The 25,122-nt window shown below is 39.3% G+C and overlaps 2 protein-coding genes across 12 annotated transcripts in view; both read right to left on the bottom strand.

The window, feature by feature from the left end:
• MPP4 (membrane palmitoylated protein 4) overlaps positions 1 to 3,136 on the bottom strand; it is a 53,456-nt gene extending 50,320 nt beyond the window's left edge. For 4 of the 6 annotated variants that reach the window (XM_032278647.1, XM_032278649.1, XM_032278651.1 and 1 more), the window contains exon 1: positions 1,464 to 3,135. In XM_032278647.1, coding sequence (XP_032134538.1) covers positions 1,464 to 1,581 — 118 coding nt within the window. In that variant the 5' untranslated portion in view covers positions 1,582 to 3,135. Of the gene's footprint in view, positions 1 to 1,463 lie in introns of all 6 variants that reach the window. The other 2 variants (XM_032278652.1, XM_032278653.1) reach the window with 2 other exon arrangements.
• Positions 3,137 to 3,697: 561 nt separating this feature from the next.
• Positions 3,698 to 25,122, bottom strand: part of ALS2 (alsin Rho guanine nucleotide exchange factor ALS2) — an 83,872-nt gene continuing 62,447 nt past the window's right edge. For 4 of the 6 annotated variants that reach the window (XM_032278642.1, XM_032278644.1, XM_032278643.1 and 1 more), the window contains 11 exons: positions 22,521 to 22,654; positions 19,172 to 19,339; positions 14,601 to 14,718; positions 13,495 to 13,652; positions 11,487 to 11,609; positions 10,157 to 10,333; positions 8,844 to 8,889; positions 8,565 to 8,626; positions 7,893 to 8,042; positions 7,558 to 7,654; positions 3,698 to 5,311 (listed from right to left, as the gene is read on the bottom strand). In XM_032278642.1, coding sequence (XP_032134533.1) covers positions 5,273 to 5,311; positions 7,558 to 7,654; positions 7,893 to 8,042; positions 8,565 to 8,626; positions 8,844 to 8,889; positions 10,157 to 10,333; positions 11,487 to 11,609; positions 13,495 to 13,652; positions 14,601 to 14,718; positions 19,172 to 19,339; positions 22,521 to 22,654 — 1,272 coding nt within the window. In that variant the 3' untranslated portion in view covers positions 3,698 to 5,272. Of the gene's footprint in view, positions 5,312 to 7,557; positions 7,655 to 7,892; positions 8,043 to 8,564; positions 8,627 to 8,843; positions 8,890 to 10,156; positions 10,334 to 11,486; positions 11,610 to 13,494; positions 13,653 to 14,600; positions 14,719 to 18,895; positions 18,990 to 19,171; positions 19,340 to 22,520; positions 22,655 to 25,122 lie in introns of those variants that run through there. The other 2 variants (XM_032278645.1, XR_004269133.1) reach the window with 2 other exon arrangements.

The following is a 25,122-nucleotide window of genomic DNA, read 5'->3' as shown; positions in this document are numbered from 1 at the left end:
CTCTCCCTGCCAAGTGAGGGCACAGTGAGAATGCGGCCATCCGAAAGCCAGGAAGAGAACCCTCACAAGAACCCAAACATGTTATCACCTGGATCTTCAACTTCCAGCCTCCAGAACTCTATGAGAAAATACATTTTGTTGTTTAAGCCACTGTCTATGGTATTTTATTATGGCAGCCAACACTAAGACAAAACTCATAGAAAGAAACTTCCAGAAAATGATTTTCCCTCCCCTCCAGGTAGCTAAGAAAACAGTTGCAACTTATTGTCCTCATTTTCCGTTTTCTCATCCATTGGTTCACTCAGTGTGTCTCCTGCAGGTGGATGGTCTGCAGGGGGCCTGAGGAACAGAGACGTTGCTTATTTTGTTCATGCTGCAGCTTCGCCTGCAACAGTGCTTGGGCCATAGCAAGCACTCAGTATGTTCAGTTGTTGTTGGGAAGGGGTAGAACAAGGAAGGGCCAAGACCTGGAAGTAAAAGGCTGGTACCTCTCTCAAGGCACTGGCCAGCAGGCAGCTGGGACTTCAGTCCTGAGGTGGGAGGCAGCTGAACTCCACATGCCGTTGCCCTCCCTTCCTTTCCTCCCTGGCCTAGTATCCTGACTTAAGCCTCTTTCCCTAACAAACTTTAAAACCGGGGGCAGAAGGGGATCTTAGAGATCATCAAATTCAACACCTTTGTTTTACAGATACGTAATCTGACATTCAAAGAGGTATTCAGTAGAGTTAACATGTAGTAAAATCAAGTTTTCCTCTTTCGTTTCCTTCTTTTCCATCTTTCAGGAAAGATGCTAATGCCTGGCAAGACTTGCCTTCCTTTCCATGACTTCTCTACCACATTTATCAGTTGAAACTGACCTATTTCTGCTATCTTGAGAGTGAGAATTCTTGATTGAGACTGCAAATAAGTAAGCACCCACCACATGCAATTCCAGACTCAGTGAACCCGAAAGGATGGCCAGTTCTTGGCTCAGAGATGCATTAGTGTGACTGACTCCTAAGGAATTTGTCCTAAATATTATTTTAAAAACCAGTATGTCCATTAGCTTTTTAAAATGTACTATCGAATGCCACAACCCGTACCCCTACTATGCTTTTCAAAATAATGCTTTTTACTAGACAAACCCTAAAAAAGCACTTGAAAACTTAATGATGGGAAATGGCCCTTACAAAAACGGCTGGCTTCCTGTGTCCAAATGCTGCTGATTAGGACCAGGGCAAATACCCAATTATACTCAATCTTTCTGACAACCATTATTCCATACTTAAGAAATGACTTCTCAAAGCAAAACCTGCTGTTTTGAACTCATAAAATTCCCCATATAATTTGAGTTACAATAAAACTAAGCCATTTGAGTTAGATTACCCAGATTTACATTTTACCTATTAAAAACTGACAGGCGAGCTAGGCAGTTACGGGATACATCTTCTGGTAACTGAGGATTAATTGGCAAGGTCTCTTACCTGCAAGACTGCAAACATGCAATGTTGCTCCTATCCAGACAAAAGCTTTAGTGGAAGATACTAGTGGCCTATTAGCTGCCAAAGTCACCTCACTGCTCTCAATAAAATCTCTGCACATCCTCTTTGATTTAATCCACAGATGCCTAACCCAGCCTGACAAGTAAATTACTCACAAGCCTTTCCTGCCACAAATCTGCTTACGTATTCCTTGCACTGAAGTCTAATTTATAATTTTCAGTTTACGTTCTAGTATTTTCTCTCAAATTGCCAACACACGGTTAACAGCAGAAAACACAAATATTTTTGTTGACTATTTCAAGATGACAGACATTCCACAACAAAGATAGCATTTTTAATGAAAGAAAAAAAATATGGCGGAATCAGAAATCAAGCCAATAACCTACTAACCATATTAAATCTCTGATGTAATGGTGAGAAAACAACGGAAGATTCTTCAGCTAATAATAGAAGCCACTGGGAGTGGCCAGTCCCCTCCCAAGCCACTGTTCTAAACTTAGTAAATAGCCTGTTTTCTACCTCAGATAGGAGCTACTTCTTTATCTGAAAACTTGATAATGTAGGGGGTGGTCAGTGGGAAGAGCATTTGGAAGGGGATATCACAGAAAGGAGATGAAGGGTACCACTAACAGCAAGGCAAAAGGTAGAGACCAAATGGCAATTATCAGAGGGTCATCAGCTTTTCTAACCCACATTAAATACATGGCTTCTTATCTCTCTGTCACAGATGAAAACACAAGCTGGGAATACATTTGTGAGTGTTTTAAGTACAGCATATTTTGTGAAAAGCACTTGATTTTAATAAGACTTTCATTTTTAACTTACTTTTAAGAACTTTCAATGCATAACCAGCTATGAAATGACATCTCTGGCAGCTACAGTAGCAAAAAACACTGAACGTAGAAGGCAGGTAAGTTCTAGGCTGCAGTCCCGGCTCTGGCAGTGAACAAATCTTGGCCACTGCTTGTCTGAAAAACGGGGAGAAATGGGGATAACACCTGCGTCCTTGGGCTGCTGTGAGCATTCATCATGCACGTGAATGATCATCGTAAACTGCTGCAGGAGTGCCAGGGACTTCTATTTGCAGACATTGGCCTGGAGATTTAGACTTTTTCTCCAAGACATTTCAAAATTTATCATTTTAATATGCTATCTGAAAAGCATAAAGTAGGAAGAATCCAAAGTAAATGAACAGTTTCATTCAAGACTCCAGTTAAAGGATGAATGGTGACATGGCTTTTCTTAGAACTGAGACAGCTTATCATCATTGGAAAATTTCCCAGTGGATTAATTTGTTTCAAATAAAGTTTTTCTTTGTCCATTTCCACATATTATCCACTCCCCTCCCCAGTCAGATATTTGGTAAATTTGTCTTTGCTGGCCAAATGTGATTATTTATGTGATTCTTCAGAAACTCAAAACAATCCCCAATGTAAATGCAAAGCATTTCACATAAATGAATCTTTAAGGGCTGGTCCCCTTCCAACAATGGATAGGCACATTCTGGGAGAGAAAGCAAAAAGATGGAAAGGCCTCTTGAGAAAACATGACAACTGGGAAACAATTAATACCTAATATTTCTAACCAGAATTTTAAAGCCTCACCTTCCCTGAATCTGTTTAGGAGGGAAAAAAAAAAACGAGTAACTATCAAAACATGCTTTTCCCATTACTGGGTATATATCCAAAGGATTATAAATCGTTCTACTATAAGGACACATGCACATGAATGTTCACTGCAGCACTGTTTACAATAGCAAAGACCTGGAACCAACCCAAATGCCCATCGATGATAGGCTGGACAGGGAAAATGTGGCACATATACACCATGGAATATTATGCAGCCATCAAAAACGATGAGTTTGTGTCCTTTGTAGGGACATGGATGAACTTGGAAACCATCATTCTCAGCAAACTGACACAAGAGCAGAAAATCAAACACCGCGTGTTCTCACTCATAGGCGGGTGTTGAACATTGAGAACACATGGATACAAGGAGGGGAACACCACACACTGGGGTCTGTTGGGGGGAAATAGGGGAGGGACAGCAGGGGGTGGGGAGTTGGGGAGAGATAGCATGGGGAGAAATGCCAGATATAGGTGAAGGGGAGGAAGGCAGCAAATCACACTGCCACGTGTGTACCTATGCAACTATCTTGCATGTTCTTCACATGTTCCCCCAAACCTAAAATGCAATAAAAAAATTTAAAAAAACAAAAAACATGCTTTCTATTCAAAGAAATAGATTTCTTTTGATACCATTGTCCTTGGATTACTGGGGTCAGAAAGTTAATTTGCTCTTTGCTAGAAAGGGTGCTATAATTACTGGCTTATGTTTATTTTAAAGAGAGAGATTTCTAAAACCTCAGAGGGACTTCTGGGGCCAATACGTAGAGGCATGGATTACGACGTGGGCTACAAAAATACTAAGTCTGGGTTTCCTTTCATTTTTTAGGCTGCCCTGTTCATTTCCTCCACAATTATAAAACAGCCACATAAAGATGAATGCCTTTTATTAAGAAAATTGCTGTTACATTACAGCCAACATTCCAAAACAGTAATTTAATAAACACTTGTCTTGATTATAAAGTAGGGCAAAAACCATGATCCTTTTTCAAAAGTAATTAACATCTTCAGAGTCACTTGACATAAATCAGGACACTCCATATGCTCACCACGGTGTAGGAGATGAGATGAGGAAGAGCACCTATGTTATTCAAAACAGCTTCTAGTGTTACTCATACAGTAAAACCAACAACTTACAATGGGGCATTTTTTTTTTAAAAAGCAAAACACTGAAATGTTGAGGTGCCACAATACTTTTGAGATGGAAAAAGCCAAAGCTTGTTTCTTTTTCCTTCCCATCCTGAGTTCAGTGCGAGGTACTGGGAAGAACAACACCAGGCTGGGGAACAAAGCAGTTTTTTGCTTATTTCCCAATTGTTAGTCCTGCTCCAAACACAGCCTACATGCAAAACCTCCTCAGGCTGTCATTCACAGGCCTCGGAATACAGCATTTGCACATGGACAAATGAGGTTTCTAGCAGCTCAGAGTCGGTGTCTGAATTCCAGTGCATTCACTCTCTGCAGCCTGATAATGAAACCAAAAACAAAATTCCTATGTTCTTTTGAGTGAAGAAGCAGAAGACTCCCATTTGGATGCATTTCACATTCTGGGACAGGATGTGGTAGTTTTGCACAGAACCTCTCCCATCAAGAAAAAGCTTAGAAAAAGTTAAAACTGCAGTTTAAAAGTTCCTTTTTCCCTTTCGGCAAAGAAGCATGATGCACATATGCCTGGAAGGATCGAGGAAGGCAGAGTGTGGCCACTATAGTTTCAAGTACGATCTGGTTCTTGCAACAGGATCTGGGTAACTGCAGGTGGATTCAGGCAAACCAGAAATTCAAAAATATCCATCAACTTCTTTAATATAAGAAGGTCTACTGGAAACTTTTCTTACAACTTCATGTAGCAGACATACCCTTTACTGTAGGAAGGGATATCCTCTTCTTTTTTCAAATAGTAGATGAATGGTATTTTTGGAACTTAACATAGGCCAAGAACTGGTTTAATCTGATTTTTTACCTCCTTTTCAATCCTCCCTTTAAACTATATAGTCCTTTTTTTCTGGGCTCAGGGCTCTTATTATTAGTAAGGCTCATTTTAACAACCTAAATAACAAAAAGTCCTTTCCAATTTCAACACTGTTCTTTTTTGCCACTACAGGAAGACTCCAGATGGTGTTATAACATTCTGTAGCAGATAATCCAGTTTTCAAGCTGTTATGCAGCCTAGTTAAGCTTCTCACGCTGAATCTGGTAGTAACATGCCTGGAAAAAAAGTTCAAAATAATTTCAAATTTACTTTTAAAGAAATTACATAAAGAGAGCCATGCATATGGGACTAAAGAAACAAAATCCTTTATAAATACATTCAGTTGATGGCCCAATAGATTTAGTTGATTTTGCTTTTCCCCGTTCCCTTCTGGTTCCCCTATCTAGTGGCTATCCTTTGCCTACTTATAATTAGTATAGACAAAATTTTTTCATTTCCGCTCTAATTCTAAAACAAACAAAAAAGTTTTTCTTATAAGCTATCTAATATTCTTCACCAAGTAGGGACACCATAATTTGCCATTATTGATTGGACGTTTAGAGTATACCGATCATTAAAAGGTACAACTCTAATTAGAATCACCCAGTATGATTAATAAATACACAGGTTAAGCATCATTGCAGACCTGATGAGTCATAACTTCCAGGACTGCATTTTTAAGAAGCACCCTGAATAAGTTTCCAGGTATGGGAATTACTCATACCCCAATGAATAGTACATGCAGATAACATGTAATTTTTCCATTCTTTAATTTCTTAGGATAAATTCCCAGGGGCAGAATCATTGAGTCAAACTCCACTTTTTTTGATGTTGCTGTTATCTATGTTAATAACAACTGCTTCCCAAAAGGGTAATGGCTGCTTACCCCATTATCAGCAATGCGGGAATAATAATGACTTCACTATAACCCCACCAGTAATTTTAAAACATTTTTGCTAATTTAGCAACACAAAATGGTACCTTACTTAAATCTTCAGTACTATGATTGTCAGTGAGGTTGAGTATTTATTTTTCTGCATGTGAACTTACTAGTTCAATTTCTTCTTTGGTGATCTGTTTAGAGATACTTTTCATGCAATGTAAACACTAATAATCTAAGTCATCTGTGGCCAATATTTTCCCAGTTTCTCCCCTTTTTCAGTTTATTTAATAGAAGTGTTAATGGTAGGCTGGGCACAGTGGCTCATGCCTGTAATCCTAGCACTTTGGGAGGCTAAGGCAGGTGGATCATTTGAGGTCAAGGGTTCGAGACCAGCCTGGCCAACCTGGTGAAATCCCAACTCTGCTAAAAATACAAAAATTAGCCAGGCACAGTGGCAGGCACTTGTAATCCCAACTACTCAGGAGGCTGAGGCAGGAGAATCACTTGAACCTGGGAAGTGGAGGTTGAAGTGAGCAGAGACTGTGCCACTGCACTCCAGCCTGGGCGACAGAGTGAGACTCTATCTCAAAAAAAAAAAAAGTGTTAATGATATTTTAGTTGAAAAGTATAAAAAGTGAACCCACGTCAGAAACCTGACATTGAAGTCTAGTTCTTTTTCTCATTTTATCTGTCTTTCCTTCTCTCTTCCTTTCTCTATATTTAAACCCCAAAGCATTTATAATTTGCTATTCTACCCTCCCTCCAAAACTGCTAATAAGCTATCCAATACTTTGTTTTACCATTTGTTAAATAATTCCTCTCTTCCATTTTTCGTGTTTGATGTTTCCACTTTCACGTGAAGTTTTTATTATGCTAGTGTTTACATGGGAGCTACCCCTTCTATTTAGGTATCTGTCTATTCCTGTGACAGTCACATACTATTTTATCTTCATATTATAATTTTACAAATTTTACTAACTAGAAGGTTAGGTCTATTCTTTCTCTTTTTTTCACAAGTGTTTTTGCACTTTCTATCTGCTGTTCTTTCAATAAACTTTAGAGCAATTCTTCCATATTCCAAGAAAAATCAAGGTGAGAAACAAATGACTTCTAACAATCTCTCCAGGCCGCCCAGATCGAAGAAGCTCATTTGTAATCTATTGGTTACTGCAGATTATAAGGGAAAGAAAGAAGATGGAATTCAAATTCATTACCTGCATACTGGCTTCTGTGTTTTACCTTTGTTCCAATAAATAGCTCTCCTGCTGGAAACTTTCTTGGACACTAAGAATCCTTTCTGTTTCTTTTTTAGAGTTACAACTCTTTATATAAATGTAAGCATTTATAACAGTTTGAATATCAATTTACAAGAAGGATTAGATAATGAAGAACTTGCTTTAGTATTTTGAGGAACAACTGGCTTACCCTACTTTAATGTACCATATCATGTTTTAAAGTATAGAACAAAATGTGTTCTAAAGTATTTAAGGTTTGCATTAAACTTTTATACCAAAAAAACAGTGGTTAATGACATTTATAATATGGTAAATGAAGGACAGATATGAAGATAGGAATGTATTAAGTAATAACTACACTTACCTTCAAAGTGGTGAACATTATACCCTGTTCCCCATGCTGAAGATAGGGGTCCATTAGATCCTCAATGAGGTGCACCTCAGAGCCTAAATTCCTAATCCTGCCCCAAAGAGAAAAAGATGCTGAGTTATTTTCATTTACATGTTCATTCTCCTTCTGAATCTAGCTGATGGGAAAAAGAAAGAACAGCTTGACCAAAAGATAATGGCACAGTGGAATGGGTTTATCGATTTTTTTTCTAGTGGAAGAGCATACTCCTGCCATCAGTTCAGAAAATTTAAGCAGCAGACTTTTAAAAATAATGACTCACTGATAATAAAGTCAGAAAACATTGTTACCTGGCCCGTAGCACCACATATAAGAAAACAGGAAATAAGTCATCCATGGACCACAAGAAGTCTTCCTGGAGTGATGCCAGGACACTCTGAGAGATCTCCTCAAAAGCCTGCTGGATGACCTTAAGTTTGTCTGATGGGGTAAATGTTGTGCTGTTATAGAAACAATGACAAAAAGATATCCTATAATTTTCTTAATAAAGCCATTTGATCATGCTTTTTGACAATATCCCCTGCTAGGGTTCACATGCCTTAACCTGGACACTTAGGCATTATGAGTCACTGGTAAGAATGACTTTGTACTCCCATGGTGCTATGAGAAAAGAAGCCTCCAACTGTCTATGATTCACATATTGTTTCCTTTGACCCATGTGAAATCTCTTTTTCCTAATATATGCTCTTTTCTGAATGAGAAATTTGGTTAATTTCCAATTGGGTAAAGATGTGATTATATGGATAACTTTCTAGACAGGCTCTCCACTACTTTTGAAAATGCAAGGTCATTTTAGAGTAAAAGATAACCCAAGGGTTTCAAAAGAGTTTTTCTGATTTCCAGGTTGAGTTTGACACTATCAGCATACAGAGTGCGGATGGTTAAGGCTTAGATAAAGATAAGATCTTAATAGGCCAACCACTACTTGGATTTGTGTGGCTTTTCAACAAATGAGAGATTACCTGATCTGCTGCAGACATTCTACTGCTGAGGCAAAACAAGCATCTTTCGTGGTTGGCAAAACCTGCAAAAAAGAGTGTGAAGGTCAAGGAGGAAAACTATCTTCTGCAACAGTAACAAAAATAAATGATGTCAATGTCAGAGTGCAGGTCTTTGGTGAATAACTGATGCAAACACAAGCTTGGATAGTGTTCTATCAAAGTAAAATGAAAGTTTTGTTATCTCAAATCCTTGCCATTACAGAAAAGCATATTTGCTCAGGAAACGAAAATCTACTATACCTTTTTACTCTCTCCAAGGATTGACAAGGTTGCTGGCCAAAATTTCCTATAATGGAATCCATAAATTGTTAATACAAGTTGTTACTTATGGTAGACAAAATTTCCATAAAAATACTTGACAGCTATATTGGTTTCCCTGTCCCCATTAAAAAGAACAATTCCACAGTAGGTTAAATTTTAATAAACATTCCAGATTTAAGAGTTTTTATCATCTGCCTAAGGGATTAGTCATTCTAAACCCCAATAGCCATACACATTACAGATATTACCAAATATATTTCCTTCACTTAGTTTTATCTCATTTCTACTACTGAATTATTCCATTGAAAACAATTAAAGGACAAAAATACAAAAATTAGCTGGGCATGTTGACACAGGCCTGTAATCCCAGCTACTTGGAAGGCTGAGACATAAGAATCACTTGAACCTGAGAGGCAGAGGTTGCAGTAAGCCAAGACAGCGCCACTGCACTCCAGCCTGGGCAACAAAGCAAGACTCCATCTCAAAAACAAAAACAAAAAACAAAACAAAACAGTTGAGGCTTATTCACTTTTCTCAGTAGCACAAATAAATGATTGGGGAGGTGGAATCAGCTTTATCACTGCACTAGAAAGAAAACACAATCATTTAGTATTCCCTGGATAACAAGCAATAATGCCTTCTAATAAAAACAGCAGGGCCGGGCACAGTGGCTCATGCCGAAAATCCCAGCACTCTGAGAGGCTGAGGTGAGCAGATCACTTGAGGCCAAGAGTTTGAGACCAGCCTGGCCAACATGGCAAAATTCCATCTATACTAAAAATACAAAAATGAGCTGAGCATGGTGGTGCATGCCTGTAATCCCAGCTACCCGGGAGGCTGGGGCATGAGAGTTGCTTGAACCTGGCAGGTGGAGATTGCACCACTGCACTCCTGCCTGCAACACAGAGCAAGACTCTCAAAAAAAGCACTTCAAAAATTTTAAATTAAATATTGCAAATGGGAAGGAATGGGAGAAAAGAAGAGAAGGAAGAATGCCAAAGATATGTATTCTGCTCTTAAGAACTACAAAACACCAGGCAAGATAGCTCACACTTACTTTATACATATATATGAAAATGTAAGAATAAAAAACACATTCCAAAGAATCAGGTTTCAGACTCACCTTCAAATATTCTCAGAAATACGGATTATTAACTATCACAATTTTGTTAAATAAGACATATACAAAAATGTAAATAATTGCAAGCCGTATATATAATTAGATATCAAACTGCCAAGTTTCCAATAATGCAGTTTTGCATTTTAAATTAAAACCACTTGGTTGTGCTTACCTCTGCACCCCAAGAAACCCCAGGAGGGCAATATCTGGCTGCTTATTTAGTCGAAGAACACATTCCCAGTAAATGTCTTCCTCCCGATCATTATCCAAAGCATAAAGCATAAATAGTGGTGGGTAAAGCCGAGGCAGCAGCACAGGCAGCAATAATCCAGAACTCGTTACTACGTAACTACAAAATAATGGAGTGGGAGGAGAGGAGCATTTTTTCATATTAAAGCTGAATACAGAATCCAAGACAGAGCTTCAGTTTCAAAAAGTCCAAAGCAGAAATGGGAAGTTTTTAAAAAGTTGTAATATTACTCTGGAGTTGACATGAAGACCTTACCTATCATTTTGACTTAGAGGAAACTGTGAATTCTTTTCATGAATTAAAAATCTAACTGAAAAGCTACTATGTTTCCATTTTGAGGCTGATTTCTCTGAGATTATTCTAGGTCAGTGTGATGTTACTTCCTTTGCTCAGCAGCCTTTGTGCTCAGATCATCTGTGGTTGCCTTTTCCTGGTGTATAGCTAATAGTGCTTCAGAGACCTAAAAGGGAACTAAAAGAGGGCACCTACCCAACCCCATTTTTTTTTTTTTTTTTTAGACAGGTCTCACTTTGTCACCCAGGCTGAAGTGCAATGGTTTAGTCACAGCTCACTGCAGCCTTTAACCTTGCAGGCTCAAGTGAACCTCTCATCTCAGCCTTCAAGTAGCTGAGCCCACAGGTGTGCGCCACCATGTCCCGCTAATCTTTTTTTAATTTTAGTAGAGATGGGGTTTCCCTATGTTGCCCAGGCTGGTTTTGAACTCCTGGGATCAAGCAGTTCTCCCATTTCTGCCTCCCAAAGTGTAGGATTACAGGTATGAGTCACTGTGGCTGCCCCCAACCCTCCTGGCCCCAACCACATCATTTTAGAAATGAGGGCCAGGTGCAGTGGCTCATACCTGTAATCCCAGCACTCTGGGAGGCCGAGGCAGGCGGATCACAAGGTCCGGAGTTTGAGACCAGCCTCACCAACATGGTGAAACCCCGTCTTTACTAAAAATACAAAAATTAGCCAGGCATGGTGGTGCACATCTGTAATCCCGGCTACTCAGGAGGCTGAGGCAGGAGAATCACTTGATCCTGGGAGGCAGAGGCTGCGGTGAGCCGAGATCATGCCACTGCACTCCAGCCTGGGCAACAGAGCAAGACTCCATTTCCCCACCCACCCCCCTAAAAAAAGGAAAGAAACGAGGAAACAGGCCTAGAGAACACACCTTCTCCCTGGGAATCTTTGGCTAAGATCATCTAGTCCCCACTCCCTTTCTTCACTATCCCTACCCAACTCCATTTACCCTGGCTCTGGTGATTCAGAGCGGGAATCTGACTTCCCAGTGCAAAAAGACTTCCTTTCGGTTGGCAGAGGAGCAGAGAGAGGGATTGTGCTGCCTTCTTCAGGAAGCTCAGGAAATAAGAACCTAAGGAATAATAAAAAACATAATTATACAATTACACCTCTAGGGGGATTGAAAAGCATAAAAAGACATTTCCATTAGCTATGAAAGCAAGCTTTATTATCAACTAAGTATTTTAGTTCCCTGAGAAAACTGATGTTTCTTACAGGATAAAATTAAGAGTGCAGTTAATGAATAATATATCACTACAAGATCTTCATGTGCTATGGTTTTCTTCTGTTGAGTTACTAAGGAAATGAGAATTCTGATCTAAATGAGATATGTGTTCCTTACTGGGAAATCTCATCTGAGGTCTATTTACATTAACTCTGAGCAAGGACCACTATTCTCCAATACAAGCAAATACTGATGGAAAAAAGAGAAAAAAATGATTCATTACAGAAGACACAATGTAAAGTTTTTATTTTATTTTTATAAAATCAGGGGGTACATATGCAGTTATGTTGCATAGATATATCAGATAGTGGTAAAGTCTAGGTTTCTGATGTACCCATCACCCAAATAGTGAACACCGTTTCCAGTAAGTAATTTTTCAACCCTCACTCTCCCAGTTCCCTCTGTACTCAATATAAAATTTTAAAATGTGTTTTTAAAAGTTACTGAAAATTAATTTTTCAAAAACAAGGAAAACAAGGGGATAAATTGGAGAGGTTTTTTTTTTTTTTTTCCTGGGCTTTGAGTTTTGCTGTAGATTTTATCTCTGACTGCTTGTATGTTGGTGGACTCTACCATAAACAAGTTTATTTTATCTTATTTTTACAGGCTTAAATTTTGACCCTTTAAAGGCAATATGCAGTCTTCTCTATTTCTGTAGACTTACATCTTGCACCTCCATCTGCCCTAATTTTATAGTTGAAACAACTGAAAAAGGTTAGGAAACTTATTTTCATTATACTCATCTAGCTAATGTCAGAGCTAGCCCAGGCTAGCGATCTTTTTAATAGATCTCACTTTTCCCTCAAAACCTGAAACATTTCCAAATGTTGAGGCAAACAATATATGGAAGTTCTGGGACAAATTCATAATCTTCTGTATAATTATCTCACTATAGTATCTACTTGTTAGCTTCAACTCAGTAAAAGATCTTATATCTCACAAGCTCAAACTGTTTGCTGTCTGGAACTCTCTTCCCAAAGATGCTTACTATCTCATTTAATTGCCTTCTTTGAAGTCTCTGCCCAAATACCACCACCTTATTAGTTAGGCTGCTCTGACCTTCTATTTAAAATAATAGCCATCTCACATCTAGTACCATCCTTTCTCCCTTTTTCTCTGTAGCGCTAATCACTATCTGACATACCATATATTTTTTATGTTTACTCTCTTCCCCACACTAGAATGTAAGCTCCATGAGAGCAAAGGCTGTTGGTTTGTCTTTGTTCACTGCTAAATTTCTTGAGAGCCCAGAATGATGGCTATTCATAGAAACACTCAATAAATATTTGTTAAATAAATGAATGTACGTGATACTGTTGCCAAAGGACAAGACATAAAAACTGTCTTGATCAAGATTAGGAATTCCATTAGGAACTCCATCTGCTAAACTTTATCTACACTGTGGTTGGGTTTTAGATACATAATTTTTTGCCTAGAGACTGAATTCAAATAAGACAACTACTATACTTCATACCAAAATTTGAATTTAAAAACCCCACACATTTATTTTACCCGTCTGTTACACTTAATAAGACACACACACACAAAAACAATAGCTAATTGTTCATCTTTTTTGTTTTTAGCTTACACATAAATTTAAAACATGTTTATTTAATCTATTAAAGGACCCTGGCATAAAACTATTTCCTTGATGATTCAGGGTGAAACTAGCCAAGCATTGGTATAACATAGTATTCAACAGCTTGCAGACTTTAGTGAAAAGCTGTCTTACCTCACCAGCTGGAAAATTCGCTTAAGATAGGACTTAATCTCCTTTACAGCCTCTTGCAATAACCGGCGGTTGGCTCCTACACCCACGTATGTCATTCTATACACTGCAACCAGTGTCTCCACAAGCCTGCCCAGGGGGTGCAGAGGAGTGTCACAGGCCTGAGTAGGAAGGGAATCAATGAAGTTAGTCAATGTGCATTAACAGCAGAAACAATCAATTAATAAGAAACAACTTCATAAATGCCAAACAACTGTCAAAATGTCAAGAGTCAACTTTTGGACCAGGAATATTCAAATACTTTAATTTTTCTGAAAGTACTCAGTCTAGCCCAATTACATAGAGCCAGAGGTCCTAATCTTGATCAAAGACTCTTCTTAACATTTTGGGCAAATAACTTTGGAAGTACTGATATGGAATATCACTAAAAGAGATTTTGCCGGATATGGTGGCTCATGCCTATAGTCCCAGCTACTACAGAGGCTGAGGCAGGAGGATCGACTGAGCTCAGGAGTTTGAGGCCGACCTGAGCAACACAGTGAGATCTCCATGTCTAAAAAGGAAATAAATTAATACAAAATTTTAGAAAGATTCAAATATACTTTAAACTTCACAAAAATGATACGAAATGTTACCATGGAGAAAACTAAACACTGACTGTTAATGACACTCTGAAATGGTCACTCTTCAGTGCCCTTGATGTCTCAGAAAACTCCTTCCTGCACTTCCCATCAATATATGTCAGACTTTACATTGTAGCTGCTCTTACAAGGTTTAGAAAGAAGCAAAGAGCCTATCCAGGGGTGATAGCAGCATGCTTTACTTATACAATCTCTAGTTTGCTAATATTATTAACAAAAAGCCTTTTCAACTCTAATCTTATTTCTTAAGAACCCCCCTGAATGCCTTAAAAAACTTTAAAAAGTTCTATCATAATAATGGGACAATCTTCAGGTAGAAACGTAATCTTGGTAGTCAGATAATTAACAAATGCACAGGATGCAAAGACAGGATTAGGATAACATTAAGCTGTGAATCTATTTGAATGATATACTGTGGTAGTTGAATCATTAATTCACAAGACCAATGTAATTTTTACTCTAGTTTACCTTTATTAAATATTTCTTGATGTCATCATATTTCTCCACAGAGAAGGCACCAACATGCTGTGGAATGAATTCCAAACTCTCTAGTGTCTGAGTCTGTGAACGACTTAATATTTCTGGACTATAAAAAGGGAAAGAAAAGTCTATCATGTATTTCACATCAAGAAAGCAAGATACATGTAAATAGTCACATGAAACACAGTCACCCGCTCAAGTCAAAGTGGAGCATCCAGCACAGTACTGGACCCAATGAGCTCAGAAACCATCATGAACCTGCAATTAGGTACTCAGTTTATACCACATTCATTCAAAATGCATGTAGTGTTACTTTGTACCAACTACAATAAATGAATGAAGATTCTGCTCCAATCTAAACCATGGTGTTGGAAATAATATGACATTAGCTTGAAGATAAATACAATATTAGCTTGAAGGTGATAGACCTGTCCGTGACAAGAGAAAAATGGAATCAAAGAGGGAAGGGAGCTAAGGAAAAGGGGAAATAAGTGAAAGGGCAAAGGAAGAAATGAAAATGAGGTTAAGAAGCATGGAGATAACGATACTCCAACAGGTGATAAGGTAAGCACGTAATGGGTAAAGAGAAACTGGATAAAGAGGCTAAGATAAAACACATGCTAATAATCAACTGAAATTATTGGTAATAGTATTCTATCATTAGATGACAGCCAATGAGAAACTGAGCAGTGCATAATCACTATTATTATTTGATTTTAGATAAGCAAATAAGATGTTTGTGGTAGCAACATAATTTTATACAAAGAGTTCATTCATCTTCACTTCTCTGAAACCCCTAACAACAGTTAACCCAGCATAACTGGAGGGCTAAAATCTCAAGGTTGAACTGACAGGCGGCACCACACTGACCATCTGTATCACACACAAGGGGCAGTCAATGGCTTTAATTAATTCTGGGAGTTTCCATTTCTTCTACTAATGGAAAGAGTAGAAGGTAACAATTATGAACTTTATGAGTGAAATACTAAAATCAATTCCTATTTATCCCAAATTAAAAAAACACTTCTTTCTCCATTTAATTTCTTGAAACACACACATAAATATCAAGCAAACACTAATTATACTATGGTTTACTTTAAATATCAATTTTGGGGGTACTCAATTAGAATCTAAACTAATCTCTTCAGGCTAGAATAACAATTAGTATTGTTAGACTCGACTGTGAAACATTTAAAGTTCCTGAAGTATCTTTCAACTTCTGGAATTTAATTTCTATGTAATTATACTTTGGTATATTAAAATTATTTGAATATTGGTAATTTATTTAAAGAATGTGATAACTTTTAGCAAACTAGAACATTTAATTATTCAGAACAAACATTTACATTCTGAATAAATGGATACTTGCTCAATTTTTTTCCTTCAATTCCTGAGTATTAGAAAGTAACTGACAAGTGGAAACTAGGACCAGCATAAAACTGATTTAAAAATTAAGTGTATGTAGTTACACAGATTAAAGTATGCTCTTTGATCTATTTTAACAATGAAGGCATAGCTCAAACAAACCATTATCTAGAATTAAATTCAAGAAAGTCATAGTTAATTAGGAAGTTTTGCTCCAGGAATTAGTAAATTCTTTAGGTCCAAATGCTAAGCAATGCTTGTGAGAGTTACTGGTCAAGTTACAGAAGAAAGGCAGATGAAGAAAAGCAGGAGAAAAGAAAAAGTGAAAAAGGGAAAATTTTAAAAAGGAGAAAAAGAGAGAAATGAAAAAGTACATCTGTAACTTTTCTTTCAGCATTTTGAAAACACTGTGCCACTGCCTTCTGGCTTCCAAGGTTTCTAATAAGAAATATGCAGTTATTTGAATTGCTGATTTCCCATTATTTTACTCTAGCTGCTTTCAAGATCTTTTTGCATGAATTTTAATATGATGTGTCTACACATGGTTGTCTCTGGTTTTTCCCAAGATGGGGTTTGCTCAGCTACTTAAATCTATAGGTTTCATGTCTTTTACCAAACTCGAGAAGTTTTCAACCATTATTTCTTCACAAAATGTTCCATCCCTCATTCCTTTTTCTTTTCTTTCTTTTTTGAGACGGAGTTTCACTATTTTTGCCTAGGCTGGAATGCAATGGTGCGATCTCGGTTCACTACAACCTCTGCCTCCCAGGTTCAAGCAATTCTCCTGCCTCAGCCTCCAAGTAGCTAGGATTACAGGCACCCACCACTAGGCCCGCTAATTTCGTATTTTTAGTAAAGACAGAGATTCACTATATTGGCCAGGCTGGTCTTGAACTCCCGACCTCAGGTAATCCGCCCATCTCAGCCTCCCAAAGTGGTGGGATTACAGGTGTATGTCACCACGCCCGGCCCATTCTTTCTCCTTTTCTTTTGGAATTTTAATCAAAAGTTTAGACCCACAAGTCCTTAAGGCTGTGTTCACTCTTTTTTCTTCATGTTTTTTTCTCTCTGTTGTTTATATTGATAATCTTCAGGTTCACTGACTCTTCCGTTGTCATCTCTATTCTGCCACTGAGTTCATACAGTAAGCTATTTTGATTAATGTAATTTTCAACCCCAAATTTTTGATTTGGCTCTTCTTTGTATCTTCTGTTTCTCTGCTGATACATCCATTCTAATATTTGTTTCAAGGGTGTTTGTGATTACTCATCTGGGCATTTTATAACAGCTGCTTTAAAGTTCTTGTCAGATAACTCCAACATCTATGTCATCTGTTGATAGCTGTTGATTGCCTTTCCTGAAATAAATTGAGATTTTCATGGTTCCTTCATTGCTGAGTAGCTCAATGGATATTTTGAGCATTATCAAACTCTGAGTCTTGTTTATATCCTATGGAGAATGTTGACATTCATAAAAGAGTAAACATAGCAGGCTTGAAACTGTTATCTTTAGAAAGACTCAGGCTAGGGGCAGTCGCTCACACCTGCAATCCCAGCACTTTGTCAGACTGAGACAGGAGCACTTTTTGAGGCCAGGGGTTCAAGACCAGCATGGACAATACAGCAAGACCCTGTCTCTTTTTATAAAAATAAAATAAAATAAAGAAGAACCTGCTTATAAGGTTGACCCTTGGCTGGCAATTGGAATTAAGCTTGTTAAAAGTTCTGTATACTGATAAAGGTGTTTTGTTGTCCTTAGATTAACAATGTGATTTATGGTGAACATCTGCTTTCCTGTGGCAAGGCTGGGACTGTGGACTTTTGGCAACTGCCCATCACAGGGTACCTATGTGACCCGCCCCCAGTATAAATCCTGGGCACTGAGTCTCTAGTAGGCTTCCCTGTGCAGAAACATTAGACATGTGTGGCTGCATTTTGCTGCAGGGAAAACTGTTGTGTGTGACCCATCCCAGAAAGGAAAGATCATGGGAAGCTTACACATGGATTCCTCCAGACTCTACCTGTGTCTTTTTCCCTTATGATCCAGTTGTGTGTCCCTATTGTGTTGCTGTAATCTTACTTGTGAGTACAATTATATGCTGAGTCTTGTGAATTCTTCCAGCAAATCACTGAATGTGTAAGTGATACTGGGAATCCCTAACACAGCAGACATTTTTGCTTTGGTCTCCTGTGGGCCATGGTGCTAATGCCAGTTCACTTGTCAAAGCCTTTGCACCCTTTCTGGGTTTGTCCTGTGAGTCTACAACTTAATGACCACTCTGGGACCTGAGTGGTCTAACTATGAAGTTGGTTCTCAAACTCTTTGGTACTAATTACGATCAAACCCATGTATGTGCAGGTCTAGGGTGGGCCCAGAAGTTCACAAACAACTTTACAGGCTTGTTTCCCAGAGCTCTTCTCTCCATTCCATCCCCAGTATTTTACGGTTCTCAGGCACCCCTTTTTGTTTAGGTCCTCTGGCCAAAAACTGTCCACTTCTGTGATTGTGCCACATCTAGGGACAGATGGTGACAACAGAGAACAAAGCCAAAAATGCAATGGTGTTGGAACCTGGCCTTTTCTTGACCTACGGAGCCACCAAAGGGGGAAGAAGTTTCTACTCTCTCAGAGTTTCGACTTTTGCAAGTTTCTTGTTCATGGCTGCTCTAGCTGCTGCCATTACTACCCTGCCACAGAGGTTCCTGGAGGTTTGGACATGAGAGAATAAAGAAAAAAGACAAAGAAAACTGAGTATGTATCAGCCAGTCTGAGGTGTAGAAGTCCCCAGTCCTTGAGCCAGAGCCAGATGGATTTTTTCTGTATCCCTGTCTGTCTGCACCACACTGCTTGTTTTCACGTTTCTGGTTGCACTGAGTTCTGGCTGAGGAATATTGAAGCAAAACATCTAAGTAAACTCACCACAGGTTTTGTGGCACTTTGAATTCAGGTTTTCTTCCTCAATCTACTTGTTGATATTTACTTTTCAGAGTTCATAAATAGCTGTCCATGTATTCTGTTCAGGTTTAATAGGTGAGTTCAATAGAAAATAAAGAAAGTGTGTTTTAATCCCTCTTACCCAGAAGCAGAAGTACATCATTAAGTTTTAAATTAAATGCAGTGAGTCTTGACTACTTACTGGTCTTAGTTTCATCCTCTGAACATGCTCTGCTCTATGTGGAGCAAGCGTTCACTCACCTGTCTCTGTGTTGGCGCCGATTGGTCGTCAAGGCCACAGCAATATTGTCCCATGCTTTCCAAACTTCCCCTTGGCCTGGGCCCTCGCAGCCCAGTTGGCGCCAACATTCATCAAACACCGCTTTCCACTTCTCATCAGCTGGCACTGCCAGGTTTCCTAGCTTCCTGCTAATAAAGTCATATCAACCTTTTATTAATCATTTATTTTGTGCAATATTGTTCCAAAGAATAGAAACTTTCTAACATACAATTGAGAATGCTTTATTGTGATCAAAACTAGCAAGACTGATGGTAATTCTATTTTTAAAACACTGAATGAAAATTTTTAAAGGATGCTTTTTTAGCTAATTATTGTTTTTGGATATTAAAGTGTATGGATTATTAAGTACAAAGCACATCAATTTACTCTGCCTCCTATAATTCCACATAATTAATTTTTAAAAATTGATTTCTGGTTGGGAACAGTGGCTCACATCTGTAATCCCAGCACTCTGGGAGGTCAAGAAGGGCGGATCACATGAGGTCAGGAGTGCAAGACCAGCTTGGCCAACATGGTGAAACTCCATATCTACCCAAAACACAAAAATCTGGATGGGCGCGGTGGCTCACGCCTGTAATCTTAGCACTTTGGAAGGCCAAGGGTGGATCATTTGAGATAAGGAGCTCGAGACCAGCCTGGCCAACATGGAAAAACCTCATGTCTACTAAAAATACAAAAATTAGCTGGGCATGGTGGAGCATGCCTGTAATCCCAGCTACCTGGGAGGCGAAGGCAGGAGAATTGCTTGAACCCAGGAAGTAAAGGTTGCAGTAAGTCGAGATTGCACCACTGCACTCCAGTCTGGGTGACAGAGCAAGGCTCTGTCAAAAAAAAAGAAGAAAAAAAAAATTAGCTGGGTGTGGTGGCCCACACCTGTAATCCCAGCTATTCAAGAGGCTAAGGCAGGAGGATTGCTTGAACATGGGAGGCAGAGGTTGTAGTGAGCTGAGATCACACCACTGAACTCCATCCTGGGCGACAAAGTGAAACTCTGTTGCAAAAAAAAAAAATTAGAAAATTTGAAAACATAAATAAAAATAAAAATTGCTTTCTGTTAGAATAAGGACTTTCTAAACCTTGCACATCTTATGAGAATTTAAAATACATTACATACAGGCCAAGCATGGTGGCTCATGCCTGTAATCCCAGCACTTTGGGAGGCCGAGGCAGATTACAAGGTCAAGTTTGAGACCCGCCTGGCCAACACAGTGAAACCTCCGTCTCTACTAAAAAACACAAAAATTAGCCAGGTGTGGTGGCACATGCCTGTAGTCCCAGCTATTTGGGAGGCTGAGGCAAGCGAATCGCTTGAACCTGGGAGGCAGAGGCTGCAGTGAACTGAGATCATGCTACTGCACTACAGCCTGGGTAACAGAGTGAGACTTCATCTCAAATTTAAAAAAAGTAAATAAAATGCATTACATACTGGTACAGAAAAACATATCCTTGGGAACAAAAAACTGAGCTGCCACCAAATATAATAATAAAATTAAAGCTGCAATCAATAAAGAAAATAGACATATGCCAAAAACCGTCCACTTCTATGAATGTGCCATGTCTAGGGACAGATGGCGGGAGAACAGAGAACAAAGCCAAAAATGTGGTAGGGTTGGGCATAATGTACTTAGATTTTGCCTTTTTCTCCTCATATACGCGGATTTTACTATTCCACTTGGGGTGGGGGGGAGGGAGAGAGAGAGAGAGAGAGAGAACGTGTGAGAGTGTGTGTGTGTGCGTGTGTGTGTGTGTGTGTGTGTGTGTGTGTGTGTGTATCTTCTTTATTTTTCAAAATCAAGCTGTGTACAGATTCCATTTAAGAATGCTCTTTCATGGCTGAATTTGGTGGCTCACACCAGTAATCCCAGCACTTTGGGAAGCCAAGGAGGGCAGATCATGAGGTCAGGAGTTTGAGACCAGCCTGGCCAACATGGTGAAACCCCATTTCTACTAAAAATACAAAAATTAGCTGGGCGTTATGGCACATGCCTGTAATTCCAGCTACTCGGGAGGCTGAGGCAGGAGAATCGTTTGAACCAGAGAGGTGGAAGCTGCAGTGAGCCAAGATCACGTCATTGTACTCTAGCCTGGGCAACAAGAACAAAACTCCGTCTCAAAAGAAAAGGATGCTCTTTCAAGCTGGGCACAGTGGCTCACACCTGTAATCTCAGCACTTTGAGAGGCCAAGGTGGGCAGATCACTTGAGATCAGGAGTTTAAGACCAGCCTGGCCAACATAGTAAAACCTTGTGCCTCTACTAAAAATGCAAAAAATTAGCTGGGCGTGGTTGTATGTGCCTGTAGTCCCAGCTACTCGGGAGGCTGTGGCAAGAGAATCGCTGGAACTGGGAGACAGACACTGCAGTCAGCTGAGATCATGCCACCGCACTCCAGCCTGGGTGACAGACCAAGACTCCACCTCAAAAAAAAGACTGCTCTCTCACATGTGGAATTTTTCTTTTTCTTTCTTTTTTTTTTTTTTTGAGACAGAGTCTCACTCTGTCGTCCAGCTGGAGTACAGTGGCGTGAGCTCACTGCAGCCTCTGACTCCCTGGTTCAACTGATTCTCCTGCCTCAGTCTCCCGAGTAGCTGGGATTACAGGCACACACCACCATGCCCAGCTAAGTTTTATATTTTCAGTAGAAATGGGGTTTCATCATGTTGGCCAGGATGGTCTCAATCTCCTGACCTCGTGATCTGACCACCTCAGCCTCCCAAAGTCCTGGGATTACAGGTGTGAGCCACCACACCCAGCCTGGAACTTTTCTTTTAAATGTCCATGCTCTAAGGCTTATAATCTAAACCAAGACTATAGATTTAGTCATCTATAGCAGTGTCAGTTGACAATTCAGGGAGGTTACATCTTGTTTAAAAAAAAAAAAAAAAAAGACGACAACTTTGGCCAGGTGCAGTGGCTCATACCTGTAATCCCAGCACTTTGGGAGGCTAAGGCAGGAGGATAGCTTGAGCTCAGGTTCAAGACCAGCCTGAGCAAGAGCAAGACCCAGTCTCTACAAAAAAAATAGAAAAATTAGCCAGGCATGGTAGTGGGAGCCTGTAGTCCCAGCTACTCGGGAGGCTGAGGTGGGAGGATCATGTGAGCCCAGGAGGTCAAGGTTGCAGTAGGCCATGATCACATCACCTGCACTCCAGCCTGGTGATAGAGTGACACCCTGTCTCAAAAAATAAAAATAAAATAAAATAAGGAGACTTTAAGAACTTGATTTTGCTTTTAAAATACTAACCAGCTTTGATAAAAGAAAGACAACTTCAAATATTCAATAATTAATCCAGAATTAACATGTTACTCACAAAACTTTGGGTCTGTCTTTATCACTCTCATACAGACTAGGTTTGAAGTAGGTTCCAGTGATTTTTATCCCAGATCCCCATTCTCCACTAAAATAACCTTCAATGTAGTCTCCATTTGGCATAGTCAGTGTTCCCTAGGTGAAGTCGGAGAATAAAATGCAGAGTTAGAGGAAATATATTCAATGTTTATTTGTTTAGAGACAGAGTCTCACTCTATTGCCCAGGCTGGAGTGCAGTGGTGTGATCTCGGCTCACTGCAACCTCCACTTCATGGGTTCAAATGATCCTCCTGCCTCAGCCTCCCAGGTAGCTAGAATCACTGGCACATGCCACCACACCCGGCTAATTTTTTGTGTTTTTAGTAGAGACGAGTTTTCACGATGTTGGCCAGGCTGGTCTCAAACTCCAGACCTCAAGTGATCCACCCCGCTTGGCCTTCCAAAGTGCTGGGATTTCAGGTGTAAGATACCATGCCTGGCCCTCAATTTTTAAAATCAAGAGAAAAAAAGCACTAAATGATTAATGCTTTCCTTTTCAACTTGCTCTTTACCAGTCTCCAACTCTTTAAAACTCAAACAAAAAATGGGCACATGCGTATCTTAAAAGAGTATATGAAAATAATCCATGGGTAAAAGAAATAAACACATACACAGGGAAAACTGGAAAATATTTTGAACTGTATAAAATGACCATACAATATATCAAAATTAAGGGGATGATGTGAACACAGTGCTTAGAGGGAAACTTAAAGCTGTTAACACCTATCTTTTCAGGAAGATCTTGAATCAGTAATATAAATTTTCACCTAATAAAATTACAGAAGGAGAAACAAACTAATAAACTAAACCCAAAGCAAAAAAGAGGAGGGAAATGATAAAGACTAGTGCAGAAATCAATGAATGAGATAGAAAACAAAAAATAAAGAAAAATCAATGAAACTAAAAGTTGCTTCTTTGAAAACATACAAAGCAGCATTTGACTAGATTAATCAAGGAAAAAAAAAGAGAAAACATAAATTTTTAAAATCAAGTGTGAAACAGGTTTTTGCTACCAGCCTACAGAATTAAAAAGGTTAAAAGGTGCTAGTTTGAAAGGGTGTCTTCTCTAAAATCTGTGTTAAAACTTAAACCCCATTAAGGTGGTAGTAAGAGGTGGGGCCTTTTCGGAAGTGATTAGGGACAGTGTCCTCATGAATGGAGTAGTGCCTTAGAAAAGGGCCGGAGGGCCAGGTGTGATGGCTCATGCCTGTAATCCCAGCACTTTGGGAGGCCAAGGCAGGTAGATCACAAGGTCAGGAGTTCAACACCAGCCTGACCAACATGGTAAAATCCTGCCTCTACTAAAATTATAAAACTTAGCTAGGCGCGGTGGCATGCACCTGTAATCCCGGCTGCTCAGGAGGCAGAGGCAGGAGAATCGCTTGAACCCAGGAGGCAGAGGTTGCAGTGAGCTGAAATCGCGCCACCGCACTCCAGCCTGGCCGACAGAGCAAGACTCGGTCTCAAAAAAAAAAAAGGGCCAGTGGGAACTATCTTAGGCCTTTTTGCCCTTCCATCTTTTGCTATGTGAGGATTCAGGAAGGCCTTCACCAGATAGGGAATGCTGTTGTCTTGATCTTGGACTTCCCAGCTTGCAAAATTGTGAGAAAATTAATTTCTCAGTCTACGATATTTTGTTACAGCATCACAAACATATGAAGACAGAATGGAATACTAAAAGAACAGCTTTATGCCAACAAAGTAGATAATTTAGAAAAACAGAAAAGTTTCTAGGAAGACAAAAAGTAACAAAACTGACTTAATAAGAAATAGAAAATCTAAACAGACCTAAAGCAAGTAAAGAAACAGAGTCAGAAATTTAAAACTTTCTCACAAAACAATGCTTAGGCCCAGACAACTTCTTTGGTGAATTCTCCCAAACATTCAAAGAAGAAATAATACCAAAGCTTCGCAAACTTTCACAAAATAGGTGAGGAGGGAACACTTCCCAACTTGTTCTATGAGGCCAGAATTATCCTGATATCAAAGACAGACAAAGACATCACAAGAAAAGAAAACTACAGACCGTTACCTCTCATAAATATAAATGCAAAAATCCTCAACAAAGTGTTGGCATTAAATCCATCAACACCAACATCTAAAAAAACTATACACCATAATCAAGTACAATTTATCCCAGGAAAGCAAGGGTGGTTTAATATCAGAAAAGCAACCAATATAATACACCGTATTAGTAGATAAATGATAAAAACCACTAATAATCATCTAAACAGAAAAGCACTTTAACAAAAATGCTTCTCTGCCAGGCATGGTGGCTCATGCCTGTAATCCTAGCACTGGGACGCTGAGGTGGGTGGACCACTTGAGCTCAGGAGTTTGAGACCAGCTTGGGCAATATAGTGAAACCCTGTCTCTACAAAAAATTAAAAAAAAAAAAAAAAAATCAGCCAGGCATGGTGGCATGTGCCTATAGTCCCAGTTACTTGGGGGGCTGAGGAGGGAGGACCTCTTGAGCCCCGGAGATTGAGGCTGCAGTGAGGCGAGTTCACACCACTGCACTCTAGCCTGAGTGACAAAGACAGACCCTGTCTCAAAAAAAAAAA

This window comes from Sapajus apella, unplaced genomic scaffold, assembly GCF_009761245.1.
Source record: "Sapajus apella isolate SASKATOON/1434 unplaced genomic scaffold, GSC_monkey_1.0 scaffold10, whole genome shotgun sequence".
Taxonomy (NCBI): Eukaryota; Metazoa; Chordata; class Mammalia; order Primates; family Cebidae; genus Sapajus; species Sapajus apella.
This window is presented reverse-complemented; position numbering and strand designations above follow the sequence as displayed.